This window comes from Gopherus flavomarginatus, chromosome 6 (genome assembly GCF_025201925.1).
Source record: "Gopherus flavomarginatus isolate rGopFla2 chromosome 6, rGopFla2.mat.asm, whole genome shotgun sequence".
NCBI classification, from domain to species: Eukaryota; Metazoa; Chordata; order Testudines; family Testudinidae; genus Gopherus; species Gopherus flavomarginatus.
The window spans coordinates 484,925-499,103 of NC_066622.1; the positions used below are offsets into that span (position 1 = coordinate 484,925).

The 14,179-nt window shown below is 48.1% G+C and overlaps 1 protein-coding gene across 7 annotated transcripts in view; it reads left to right on the forward strand.

Annotated features, from left to right (window-relative positions):
* SETD5 (SET domain containing 5) overlaps nt 1-14,179 on the forward strand; it is a 191,017-nt gene that overhangs the window by 70,576 nt on the left and 106,262 nt on the right. For all 7 annotated transcript variants that reach the window (XM_050959807.1, XM_050959811.1, XM_050959810.1 and 4 more), the window contains exons 2-3: nt 1,029-1,203; nt 13,406-13,511. In XM_050959807.1, the coding sequence (XP_050815764.1) occupies nt 1,133-1,203; nt 13,406-13,511 (177 nt within the window). In that variant the 5' untranslated portion in view covers nt 1,029-1,132. The remainder of the gene's footprint in view (nt 1-1,028; nt 1,204-13,405; nt 13,512-14,179) is intronic.

Here is a 14,179-nt window from a genome sequence, read left to right on the forward strand (position 1 = left end):
AGATTCATTTCATTTAGATCCTTCTGCCAGCTTCATATATGGTTCTGTTACCATTTTAGGATATCACAAACACCTTGCTCCTACAGTAACTTTTATATTCTTGAGTTTGTTTTCTAAGCAGGGATTTACCCTGGGTTTCTACCTAGTTCAGTATTCTCCCGCTCAGAAGTCTTTGACATTTTCATCAATTCCCTGTGCTTTCTTCGCAGTAATTTTGGGCAGCAGTGAATACAGAGGTTAAGCTTGGGTTTTCTCTTCACAGCACTGGGAGTTCTCTTCACTCCACACTCAGCAGAGTTGTAGGCCGCAACTGCTCTCTCAGGGTGAAATGATCATGATTCCACCTTTTTCTGAAATGAACTAGTAAGGCTGTAGTGTTCCTTATTGGATTAACCTATCAGAAAATAATCTAATATCTGACATAGCTTGGCTGTTAGGAGAGGTGCAAGATGGGATTCAGGAAGCTTGGGGCCTTCTGTATCAATGAACTCTATCCCAAGTAATCGTTACACAATTCAGGGGATGGGCTTTCATGTAAAGAGCAGCCTTGATTGTGATCGAGACATAATCTGTCCATAGGTTGGACACAATGGCAGTGTATGTGACGCGAATATAAATACAGATTTCTGGCTCCTTATTGCCCTGCCACTCAGAATGGGGTTGGTTTGTATTTTGGGGAGTGGATGGGACTAGTTTCATGAAGGACTATGGGGATAGATAACAGCTGTTGTAATTGGATGCAAAAGGAGTGAACAGCTTGTCTGTTAATCAGCACTGAATTTAGTTTGGGGAAAGTAGCATATTGGCTCCTTTCAGGTTGAGGCTGGGTTGTAAAGAAGGGCTTTGGAGCTGCAGGTGATAGTTTAGCAACAAGCACAGGTGGTTGTGCATGCCTCCTGCTGGAAAGTTGCTTTCTGTCTTTCTCTCCCCTTCTGCTGGAAGTCCTCATGGGGGAGTGAGTATCGGGAAAACCCTGTGCATATAACAAAGGTTAACAAAAATACAACATACTGTTTTTTCCCTGCTAGGTTTCCCCATGTCCGTGACGTGTTGGCCGAGGCTTTGCGGCTCCTCCCCACCCTTGGAGCAGCCAGTCGCTACCTTTTGGACTCCGTGATCCCTGACGGACGTCATGAGCATTGCAATCCCTCTGGGAGTCACCACACCAGATACATCCTACTCAGATATGGCTGCAGGATCCGAGTAAGTGGTATTTCCTCTGAATGCGTGTGAGTGAATGCAGAGCTGAGCTCCTTTTCAGACTGCAGCATGTTTGGCAAACCCAGAATGGAGGGAACAGATGAACTTGAAACAGCAGATAGAGGAAGGAGGAGCTCCAAAGGTATTGGATTCCTCCTTCCCAAGGCCAGTACAAAAGATATATGCTGCTTCCTTTACTAAAACTAATACTAAAACAGTGTGTTTTCGGTGGAAGTGCTTGGGAAATCTCAGCTCAGGTTAACAAGGGCTGTTGCACATCTGCTACCCTTTGAAAGAGTGGTGAACTAATTAATGAGCTTGCACTGTCCAAGAGAGTCTTGAGCAGTGTAAGACAGTCTATTTCTGGAGTGGGAGGCTGGGGACTGCGGTGTTTGGCTGGTGCCTCTCTGTATAATTCATGACTGGCTGAGAGAGTATTCATGCAGTTTAACTGGATGTGGAGCTCTACATGCTGATGACTGAGTGATCACAGCCCCGAGAGGGGTTTGTTGTTTCACTGGCATAGCATTGTGTGAGACAGCCCAGGCTGGAGAGTTAAGGGGGCACAGCAGTCCCATAGTTCCAGGTTGTACCGTGGGGATCCTGTCTCACTGTCTTAACAAGCTAAGTTTCCTTAAAAGCTAGGTTTTGTCTCATCATATGCTGATGTAAATTTCACAGGTTGGGTCTCTCTTCAGCCTGGGACCACTCCCCCTTAGTTCAGTTCTTTGAGAGATGCTGATATCATGAGCAAAGAGATGGGAGGAGAGGTGAAATGGAGGCCACAGGATCGGTCTCTCTGTCTTTTATATCACCCTCCCCTCTTTGAGGATTATTCCCGTCTGGGATGCAGGCAATAATAGTAGCCTATTGTGGATGTGAGGGTTGAGCCATCTCTGTGATGAAATGTAAATTTCTTGTTGCTGAAGAATGGCTGTTTAAGCTGGTGATTGCTCTTTAACACCTAGCTGGGATGCTAGTATGTCTTTGTCTCTGAAAAGCTGGTTTGGACCTGACTTTCTAACTCTGGAACATGTGACGACAAAGTTATGCAGTAGAAACATATAACTTTACGAGCAATGTTGATACACATATTTTACCAGGACAATAATGTTCAACAGATTGAGTTTTCAAATGATGCCTCACAAGGCATTCTTTGTACAAAACTTATCATAGTCTTGTAAAAGTGGTGATCGTAATAATATAGATCGTCACACCGGTATACTTCCAGTTTCTATTCCCCTGCATCTCTCAGTGAAGTCCTGGCTGCATCTGCTCTCTCCGAGAGATGGGCCACTTGTGTTTTGTTTTGTTTTGTTTTGTTTCTTTGCATTTTCCTATTCTCTAAGGATATCATCAGCACAGGATTCTCATACCTAGGTTTTATGCTTCCCAACATCAGACAGACCACCCCAAGCTCTGTTAGGACTTTGGGTTAGGATGTGAACTGTCCCTTGGAATATTGATTGTGCTCAACCAAGAAGCTCCTCACAGGAGATGCTGCTCCTGCTCTTTATCTCTCAGGCCTAGTCTGCACTACAAAGTTAGGTCAATGTAAGTTACCTTGCATGGGCCTGTTTATGCCTCTGTGCTCAAATTTGTCTCTGACTAACTTAAGTGACCCATTACAGTGACACAGTAAAATCACCTTCCTGAACTGTGTAAAACTATGATCAATCTACTTTGGTCAACGCCGTATGAGTGTAGACACAGCATGACCCATGTCAACACTAACAGTCCTCCAGCCAATGTCCCACAGTATCCCAGGCCGCACAACAGTGACCACTCTACTCACAATTTTAAATTCCATTACCTAGGAGTGATAGAAACTGGAAGCTCCCCACCTTTAGATACCTTATGTGTTTTTTGAAATGCCCTTTTCAGGTTGCCCATCTTGGCAAGCATACCTAGCAGCTCACCTTTGTCTGTGTCCGGCACATATAGAGAGGTACTAGGTGCACTCCTGCCTGGGACAGTCAAGAAGTGTTGCATCTCCGGGGCCTGTGGAGAGACGAGGCTGTGCAAGCTATGAGGAAGTGGGTTTTTTCCCCTTATGTTGTACGTGAGCCTTAATAACAAGGAGTCCGGTGGCACCTTAAAGACTAACAGATTTATTTGATCCTGGAGGACTTTGGGTTAGGATATGAACAGATTTATTTGGTCATAAGCTTTTGTGGGTAAAAAACCTCACTTCTTCAGGTGCATGACTCCATCTGAAGAAACAGACTATTGTTTTTGTGGATACAGACTAACACGGCTACCCCCTGTTACTTGACACCTGTGAGCCTTAATGTTTTGCATGAATACCGTATGTGCCTCAGTTTCCCCTGTGTATTACACCAGTGCCTAGGTGGTCGGGATAAGGGTGTCTCTCTTTTGCTGAAACCCCCGGGGGCAGGTGAGATTGCTTCAGCTGCCTGCAAGTGGACAATGGCCAAACCCCTTTGTAACCTGAGAACCAAGAGGGAGATGCGACCAAATGACACTTTGCCAGGAAACAAGACACAGACTGGAGGAGGGCAGTGGGAGGCCAGGCAGCTGGAAGGGGTCAGACTCAGGGGAAGGATCCCAAGACTCTGGGGTTTCCCTCTCCCCAAGGTGGACTTTACTGAATGGTCCTACTTTGTGTGCTAACGAGATCTGTTCTAAGCTATGTTCCTGTTAACTAATAAACCTTCTGTTTTACAACGCTGGCTGAGAGTCATTTCTGACTGCAATGTTGGGATATAGGGCCCTTTGGGGGTGCGCATGGCTTCTGCAGGCATCCTATTCCGATGAACTCACTGTAGGGGGCTCATGGTGTGAACAGGAGTGCTGAATACTCCGAGATTGGATCCAGGAAGTTCCAAAGCCAAGGAGGTTTCTTGCCTGGACATCATTTTGTGAGGGGAGTTAAGCTGCACCAGAGTCTTGGCTAAGCTGCTCCCACAGCAGTTCCAGATTACCCAGACTGAGAGTCCCGTGAGGGTCCCAAGCAAGTGGACTCCCAGAGGGGGCCTACGGCGAGAAACAGACATAGAATCATAGAATATTAGGGTTGGAAGGGACCAAAGGAGATCACCTAGTCCAACCCCCTGCTCAAAGCAGGACCAATCCCCAACTATTTTTTTGCCCTTGATCCCTAAATGGCCCCCTCAAGGACTGAACTCACAACTCTGGGTTTAGGAGGCCAATGCTCAAACCACTGAGCTATCCCTCCCCTTATGCTTTAGGTTCAGAGAGCTGCGGTTCCAGGAGGCACTGGAGCCCAGGGCTTAACCCCCAGTAGAGCATGGACCCCCCAGAAGGGCTGTCACGATGAAGGGGGGTTCCTCCTGGCGACCGTAAGGCACCGAGAGAGCCTAGGGCCTGTGAGTCCATGACACAAGCACAACTACGGAACAGCTGTAGAAATGGCAGATTGCACTGGGGATGCAAGCAAAGGGATGTAACAGGGATCAGTAGCAGTGCCATGTGAAAGCGAAGGAACTTTACCAGGGATACCACAAGACAGGGGAGGGCAACTCCTGCTACCGGTATCCTTTTCTCTTTGTGGCCTTCCCTTCCCAGTCCAGTGGTTTTTAGTATGGTTATTTTTCGTTGGTTCTTTCATTAACACCCAATATAAGAGTAAACAGTGTAACACTGTTGCAAAGAAAAAAAGGACATCATTTTGGGCTGTATTAGCAGAAGTATTGTAAACAAGATATGAGAAATAATTCCTCCACTCTTCTCAGCACTGATAAGACTTCAGCTGGAGTATTGTATCCAGTTCTGGTCACCACACTTCAGGAAAGATGTGGACGAACTAGAGAAAGTCCAGAGGAGAGCAACAAAAATGATTAAAGGTGTAGAAAACATGATTTATGAAGCTAGATTGAAAAAATTGGGTTGGTTTAGTCTGGAGAAGAGAAAGTGGGGGAGGGGGGCGGATGTGATAAGACTTCAAGTATTGTTCTCCTTCGCCACTGAGGACAGGACAAGAAATAATGAGCTTAAATTGTAGCAAGGGGATTTAGGTCAGACATGAGGAAAAACTTCCCGTCAGAGTGGTTAAGCACAGGAAGAAATGACCTAGGGAAGCTGTGGAATCTCCATCACGAGATTTTTTTAAAGAACAGATTAGACCAGTGGTCCCCAACCTTTTTCGTCTGACGGTGTCATATGGTGAGCCACAGAGGACTGTGGCGGTGGACAAGCCTCCGCCGAAATGCCGCCAACAAGTGGCAATGTCAATAGGTGTCGCCGGTACAATACCGCCGACAAGCAGCAGCATCCAGAGGCGTCACTGCCGAAATGCCGCTAACGCCTCTGGATGACACAGCTTGTCGGCGGCATTTCGGCGGATGTTCATCTGCTGGCCTGTACGTGGGCGTGCCTAGACGCCCCGTGGGCACTGTGTTGGGGACCTCGGATTAGATAAACATCTGAGATGGTCTAGGGTTCTCAAACTGGGAAGAGCACGGAATATATACTTGGAAGGCGTGAGAAGGCAGAGTGGAAAGCAGCGGCTGCTGGCCCGGTATCCACCTCTGAAGGCAGCACCACCGCCACCAGCAGCGCAGAAATAAGGGTCGTATAGTATGGTTTTGCCACCCTTAGTTCTGTGCTGCTGCTGCCGGTAACGCTGCCTCAGAGCTGGGCGGCCAGAGAGCTATATACTATATATTTAAATTGCTCTGTTTGAATCAATGCCTTATTGTTTTTAATATTTAGTGAGAATTGTACATTGATTTTTTTTATCAGTATATGTACTTGTGTGTGGGGATAAACTACTACAAACACGAAGAAGAGAAGCGCGATAAAATAGGTTTGAGAACCACTGGTCTAGATGATACTTAGTCCTGTCTTAGTGCAAGGGAACTGGACTAGCTGACCTACTGAGTTCCTTCGAGTCCTACACTGTTCTGATTCTATGATGTGAAGGATCATTTGACCTCCAGAGACCTCAGAAGGTCTTTGGGCCTGAGTCCAGGACTACTGCTTTGTTTCTAGCTTCGTAACCATCAGCACCTCCTACCTCGTGCCTTATTTCACTTTGAAGTCTTTACTCTCAGTAACATTAAACTGCAGCAGGAGAATGTTGGTAACAGGCTAAGCCATTCAGCATGTTTTCTGCCTGGAGATTGAGTAGGACATGTAGGGGAGTCGGTTCTACCTGCAGATGTCACTCAAAGCATTCAGAATCCCTCCAACCCTTCTACAGGGCACAGTCTTCCTTCCCCAGCTGCAAGACTTCCATATGTCCAGCGTAAATCTAGCCTGATGTGCTTTGAAAGAAAAATCCTCAAAATGTAAACCTGAGTTGGTTTCAACTGCTGTGTGCCAGGACTCTGGTGGTGCCACCCACCTCAGTACAGTCCTAGCAGAATAGGTTTGCGTCTGAAGCATCCTGCACCAATCTCTCAAAGCTAAGGACCTCTCCACATGCAAGGTCCCTGAAACCCTGCAAATCTTGGCACGGGAAGCTGGTGGTAGCTAGGCATTGGTTCTGAATAATAAGCATCATCTGGCTGCACTGTGATTGATGAAGCTCCCAGTGCCAGGCAGCGTGTTGTAAGGGTCTTCAGCATCAACTTATCCTTCATGTTCGGGGTAGAGGTGGAAACCCTGAGTGGCAGTGTATGTTGAAGGGCCTGGCCAAGTTAGCCTTGTTTATCTCTGAAGCTGCCTTGGAGGCTGCAGTTGCTATTTCACCCTTAATTCAGTTTAGCTTTATTCATAAACCAAACTGAGGGCTTGGCTACACCTGTGAGGTAGAGCACATTAAAGCAGCCCCGGGCACGCTAACTCACAATGCATCCACACTGGCAAGGCACGTAAAGCGCCTGCACTCCACAGCTGGAGTGCTCCTGGTAATCCACCTTGACAAGAGGCATAACATTTGCTGCGCCCCCGCTGGAATGCTGCAGTGGCAGTGTGGACGCCTTGGTCTGTTAATGCACTCTGATCAGCCTCCAGAAGTGTCCCGCAATGCCTGTTCTACCCACTCTGATCATCACTTTAAACTCTACTGCCCAGCCCTCAGGTGACCAACCATCAGACCTGACCTTTAAATTCTCTGGGAATTTTGAAAATCCCCTTCCTGTTTGCTCAGGCAGGTATGGGGTGCTCTCAGCAAATCTTTCCAGGTGACCATGCCTCCACGCACCAGGCAATCCCCAGTATGGAACAATGGCAAGGCGCTGGACCTCATCAGTGTTTGGGGGAAGAAAGCTGTCCAGTCTCAGTTGCGCTCCAGCCATAGGAATTATGATACCTTTGGGCAGATATTAAGGGACATGATGGAAAGGAGCCATGACTGGGATGCACAGCAGTGCAGGGTTAAAGTGAAGGGGCTGCAGAATGCCTACTGCAAAGCCCATGAGGCAAACTGCTGCTCTGGTGCTGCCCCCGCGACCTGCCGTTTCTACAAAGACCTCACCTCCACTCTAAGGACCACCATGGACACTTCAGAGTCCAGTTCAACAAGGCAGGAGGAGGAGGTAAGCAGGAGCAAGGGTGCTGAGGTGGTGGAAGACACGCCAGCATTCCTAGATGCATGCAGCCAGGAGCTGTTCTCAAGCCAGGAGAAAGGTAGCCGGTCATAGCGGCTGGTGCTTGGGGAAGGACAAACACTAGAGGTGGTGCGGGTAAGCGGCTTTTATTTTGGGAGGGAAGTTGTTTGGTGTGGGCTCTTGGGCTGAGGAGGGTTAGGGCCCCATGCATGCCTAGATGCGGAATAGGGCGTTAATGTGCTCTCTCACATCGCAGTAATCTGCCTCAGTGAACTCTTCAAAGGTCTCATGCAGAAGCTGGGCAATGCACTTGTACAGGTTTCTTGGGAGAGCTACTGTGGTCCTTGTCCCAGTTAGGCTAACATGTCCTCATCACTGTGCTGTGAGGGGCGGGGGGACCATTGCTGCACACAGGCAAGCTGCATATGGGCCAGGGCGAAAGCAGCATTGTAGTAGAAGACCCTCCCTTGCTTCCCAGGTCACCTTGCAACTGAGGGTATCTTCCAGGATGAACTCCTGTGGAAAATGTGGGGACAGTATTCAGTATAGGGGGCCCCTGCAGCTGTTAGCTCTCCCCAAGGCACAGAACCCCAGAGAATAGTATGGCCCTGAAACATTCAGTCCCCCTTGCCCCAATGCTTACTCATCATTTTGGGGCTCCTGTGGGTTATATGCACTCACTTTGGGATGGGCAAATTCTGCTATTGTGTAGACTATACTTGCCTTTAAATACGGGCAAATCATTGCTTTGTCTGGTGTGAATAGTGCTGCCTCTGTTAAGTGTTGCATTTTGCCTTTACAGATGCAACTTTGAGATCTCAGCCGTCCGTGTTATCATCAGCTGAAAGACTCAAAAGAATTAGGAAGAGGCCATGCTGCATGAAGTAATGCAGCAGTCCCTTAATGAAAATCAAAAAGCACAGGAGTGGTGGGAGAGTGAAAGGAGGGTCCGCCAGCAGAAAGCAGATCGCTGGCACCAAAGCACAGAGCAGCTGCTAAGCATTATAGAGTGCCAAGCGGACTCCATACAGGCACCCGTAGCCATGCAGGTGGAGCACTACCCTGCCCCTCCAGCCCTTGTTCCAAAACTCTTTCCCTTGTGCCCCATGTCACCTCCAATCTACTTTTTCCCCACATCAGGGTTCCTGTCGCCACCAGCTGCCTCCAACACCTGTAGCTTCACCACCCAGCCCTGCAAACTATGACCGTTACCCACTGCACTCAACCCCCATCACCATGCATTTTAGCCAGCCTGAAGTGAAGCACACATTGCCCAGCACTCCAGACAGGAAGGCAAAGTAAGATAACTGGGAGAGAAGGATAGCTCAGTGGTTTGAGCATTGGCCCCCTAAACCCAGGGTTGTGAGTTCAATCCTTGAGGGGGCCACTTAGGGATCTGGGGCAAAAATCAGTACTTGGTCCTGCTAGTGAAGGCAGGGGGCTGGACTCAATGTCCTTTCAAGATCCCTTCCAGTTCTATGAGATAGGTATATCTCCATATATTATTATTATAGCAAGACATATGCAAATCTGTGATTGAACCATTCCCCACCCCAATCCCTTGCCCTTTCTGTTTCCCAAGCAGTTGTGTTTCTTTTCAATAAATGAATTTTCTTTTCAATAAATGGATTTTTTGGCTTTGAAAACATTCTTTATTATTGAATTAAGTAAAAGATACCTTAGCCCAGGAAAGCAACAGGCACTGCAAGTCAGCGTAGCAAACACAGATTCCTACTAATGTTGGAACCACCACTCTTCAGTCCTATGCAGGGCACCAAACGTTACTGGTAGCTTTCAGCCTCAAATTGTTCCCTCAAGGCATCCCTAATCCTTGCAGTCTCGTGCGGAGCCCCTCTAATAGCCCTGCTCTCTGGCTGTTCAAATTCAGCCTCCAGGTGTTGAACCTCCAAGTTCCATGCCTGAGTGAATCTTTCACCCTTCCCTTCGCAAATGTTATGGAGGGTACAGCATGCAGATATAACCGCGAGGATTTTGTCATCGACCAGGTCCAGCTTCCCATACAGACAGCACCAGCGGCCCTTTAAATGGCCAAAAGCACACTCCACACGCATTCTGCACCGACTCAGCCTGTTGATCTGCTCCTTGCTGCTGTCAAGGCTCCCTGTTTAGGGTTTCATGAGCCACAGCATTAAAGGGTAAGCGGGGCTCCAAGGATCACAGTGGACATTTTGACTTCTCCTACGGTGATCTGGTCTGGGAAGAAAGTCCCAGCTTGCAGCTTCCTGAACAGGCCAGTGTTCCGAAAGATTCGTGCGTCATGCACCTTTCCAGCCAGCCTTTGTTAATGTCAGTGAAACGCCCATGGTGATCCAGAAGCGCCTGGAGAATCATAGAGAAATATCCCTTTCGATTAATGTACTCAGAGACTAAGTGGGCTGGTGCCAGAATTGGAATATGCATCCCATTTATCGCCCCTTCTTAGTTAGGGAAACCCATTTGTGCAAAGCTAGCCACAATGCCATGCACGTTACCCGGCGTCACGGTTCTTCTTAGCAGGATGCGATTAATGGCCCTGCAAACTTGCATCAACACGATTCCAACGGTCAACTTCCCCACTCCAAACTGGTTCCCGACCGATTGGTAGCTGTCTGGAGTTGCCAGTTTCCAGATTGCAATAGCCACCCGCTTGTCCATCAGCAGGGCAGCTCTCAATCTCGTGTCCTTGCGCCGCAGGGTGGGGGCGAGCTCAGCACACAGTCCCATGAAAGTGGCTTTTCTCATCCGAAAGTTCTGCAGCCACTGCTCATCATACCAGACTTGCATGATGATGTGATCCCACCACTCAGTGCTTGTTTCCCGAGCCCAAAAGCGGCGTTCCATGGTGGTGAGCATGTCCGTGAATGCCACAAGCAATCTTGTGTCATATGCGTTATGCGAGTCAACATCGTCGGGCTCCTCACTGTCAGTTTGTAGCTTAAGGAGTAACTCAACTGCCAAATGCGATGTGCTGGCGAGACTCATCAGCGTATTTCTCAGCACTTTGAGCTCCATTCCTGCCGATTGAAAGGGAAGACAGAGCGCGCAGTACAAAGCACGTTGAAAGATGGCGCCAAGTGGATGGAAGCACAGGGATTGCTGGGATGTGAAGCGATGCAGCAAGGGGCATTGGGACAGGACCCAAAATGCCCCACATCCTCTGCACCCTTCCCACAAGCTAGAGTGCCAGAATGGGAAGAGGTGCTCTGTGGAATAGCTGCCCATAATGCACCTCTCCAAATGCCACTGCAAGTGCCGCAAATGTGACCCCACCAGTATGCTTGCAGCTATCAATGTGAACACACTGCAGTGCTTTCCCTACTGCGCTTTCCGAGGGCTGGTTTAACTCATAGCACTTTACATCTGCAGGTGTAGCTATGCCCTGAATTAAACGCTTAATGCAGTTTAACTAATCCACTTTGAATTCACACCTTTAGTTAATGCATATTGATTTTCCTAAATGTACCTGTGTAGACGAAGCCTTAGGCCTGGCCTGTGCTACAGAGTTAGATCAACTCAAGGCAGCTTATGTCAACCTAACTATGTAAGTGTCTACACTAAAATTTTGCTCCCGTCGATGTAACTGCCTTGCTACACTGACTGAATAACTCCACCTTCACAAGCAGTGTAGAGTCAGTGTTAATGTAGCTAGGTCAATGCAGTGCCAGTGAAGACACTGCATTGCTTACATCGACTGTTACTGGCTTTCAGAAGCCATCCCACAATGCCCCACACTGACAGTATAGTCAGTACAAGCGCTCCTGGGGAGGACATACGCCATTGACACGAGGAATGTAATGTGGACGCACAAAAGTGATTTAATTACTGTGGCGATGTAACTGAAGTCAACATAGTTTTGTAGTTGAGACATGCCCTTAGTGTTAGTGTTTAGTATGCAGGCTTCTCCTGGATTCACACTGGCAACACAAGACCCTGGAGTGAGAATCCTGCTTTTCTGTCTGCTTTGCCTCTTTCTCCCATGCTGTAATCTTGGAAGGGGAGACTGAGGCCAAGTCTACATTATAAACTTACATTGTTATAACTACATCGCTTAGAGCTGAGAAAAAGCCACACCCCTGAGCAATGCGGATGTACAGACCTGACTCCCGATGTAGACAGCGCTGTGTTGATGGCAGCTCTTGGGGAAGTGGAGTACCAACACTGATGGGAAATGGCCTCCTGCGGGCGAAGTAGCATCTTTACAGAAGTGCCACAGCACCGCAGCTGCACTACTGCAGCGTTTTAAATGTAGACCTGCCCTGGAACTACAGATATGATTCAGTTATTTCCTGTGTCATTTCAAATGCAACCCATAATTGTACATGTGCAGTAATATATCCTTCCATCTCCTGTTTTGGAATACCTCTCAAATGAGAGGATATTTCCTTTCTGGTATTTTGTCGCTGCCCTCCTTATCTACTAGTTCCCTGTGCTGAATTGCAGCTATCCCTCCTCTGCTCAGGACTCCTGCAGTCCTTCACCAATAGCACACTTTATACTTGATTTTGACCTGATATTTTTCGCCACCATGTGGTAAAAATATCCATTGTCATTTTAAGTTAGCAACAAAATTCCCATTCAACACATGTTGACATGTAGGAAGCATTAAGTCAGCCTGCTTTGCCTATGGCCCTTTTCTGTCCAAGCCATGAGTTTTGTTGACCCTGCTTTGCAACATGGAATTACTTTAACCGTCCCAAACTGTGCAAGATGTTTTTAGGACAACGGTAGCTTCCATACAAATTATATCCCAAAACACAGTGAAGTTAAGTGACACTAAGGCTTTGTTTACACTAGCACTTTTGTCGACAAAACTTTTGTCAGTCAGGGGTGCAAAAAACCCAACCCCCCGACTGACATAGTTTCACTGACAAAAGCGCCGCTGTGGACAGCGCTATGTCAGCAGGAGGGCGTCTCCTGCCGACATAGCTACTACCACTCACTGGGGGTGGTTTAGTTATGCCAGTGAGAGAGCTCTCTCCTGTCAGCATATAGCGGCGTCACAGGAGACCTTACAGCAGTGCAGCTGCAGCAGTAGGCTGTCTCTCTGCAAGCGCCGTAGTGTAGACATAGCCTTAGTAGCTGAGGGGAAGAACAACAGGCATAAAGGCAGGAGAGGTGTGTTCATCTGCAATTTGGGGGTGCTCTTTTTGGATTTAAAGGAGGAGAAGGTGGTGGTGCGTCAGTGTGGTGAGACTGAGACTAAATCAGCACTGGCCAGGCAGAGGGCGTGGAGGGGGGGACAAGAAGGGTGTGATAAGGATCATAGGCCCAGATAGAACAAGTCCATGGAGGGTTTTAAAATCAAGGTAGGAAATCTTGAACTGTATCTGGAGGTGAATGGGAAGATAGGGGAGGAATATGAGAGCATGCACATAATGTGTGTGTCTGTGTCAGCATGTTTCTTACTCCTCTCCTGCTTCAGCATGAGGAGATGAGTTAGTTACCCCTTATCTAGCATGACCCCTGCTTACCCACCTGTCCCTTATCTAGCATGACCCCTGCTTACCCACCTGTTCTGTCAATCACAGGTTTATCCTACACCTCCATCCTCCATGTATGGGCCACATTGTGAAGTGGATAATGTACCTCAGTTTCCCTGAGATCTCTTAACAGTGTGTTTACAGTTGTGCCGAGTGGGAAAGAGGAGAATGCTGAGATATTGGCAAGTGCCTGACAAGGGGGAATTTGGTTCTACACTGATGGGTCTGTCTTCTGGCAATTTTCTGCAGCCCAGAGTCCGTGGAAGCTAGTCCAGCTGTCGATGAGAAGAATGTGTACTCCAGTCATGGCTATGAGGCCACCCAGAGGCACAGCTATCGAGGGCTGCCTTATGCAGTGAGTAGTCACTCCTTAATCTGCAGAGGATTACGCTGTACCAGCCCCTTACTTTACGCGCTGCTCCCTTGCTCCTTCTGTTGCCCTTTCCCTACATAGCATTGAACTGCTGTTTTGTTTAGCTCAAACTTTGTAGGCTACGTACTATGTAGTCTACTGTGTACTCGCATCTGAGAGAGACGGAGACGATGCGTGGGTGTGGGCGTGCGGGGGTTAGGTCCCCCCTTGCCCCGATTTCTGCCTTCCCTTTAGCAACAGCTTCTAGAGGTTTTCTAACTGTTGGGGAAGCCTCACTTCAGCGGGCCACCCAGTTAGTCTTGGTTTGGGCAGGGCGCAACCAAAAATTGTACCTCCAAAGGGAGGCTCAGCTCAATTGGCCCGGTAAGGAATGGAGTTGACGTTCCCTCCCTGAGCCACACTGTGCAGGGCTGGTGTTGCTGCTTGCCCCCCAGCATGTTCCTCCTTGCCCCCCTAGTACTAAACCTCTGTACTAAATAAAATGGGTTGTCTTCCATTACAGGATTTTTCTCGCATACCTCCTGATGAGAGCTCATGTACCCCTAGGGGTACATGTGCCACAGTTGAAAAACTGCTGGTTTAGCTTATTTTGGGGCAACAGCAGTGTGAATGAGTCCTGCCATACTTGCTGCATTTTGTGTGTTTGTTAC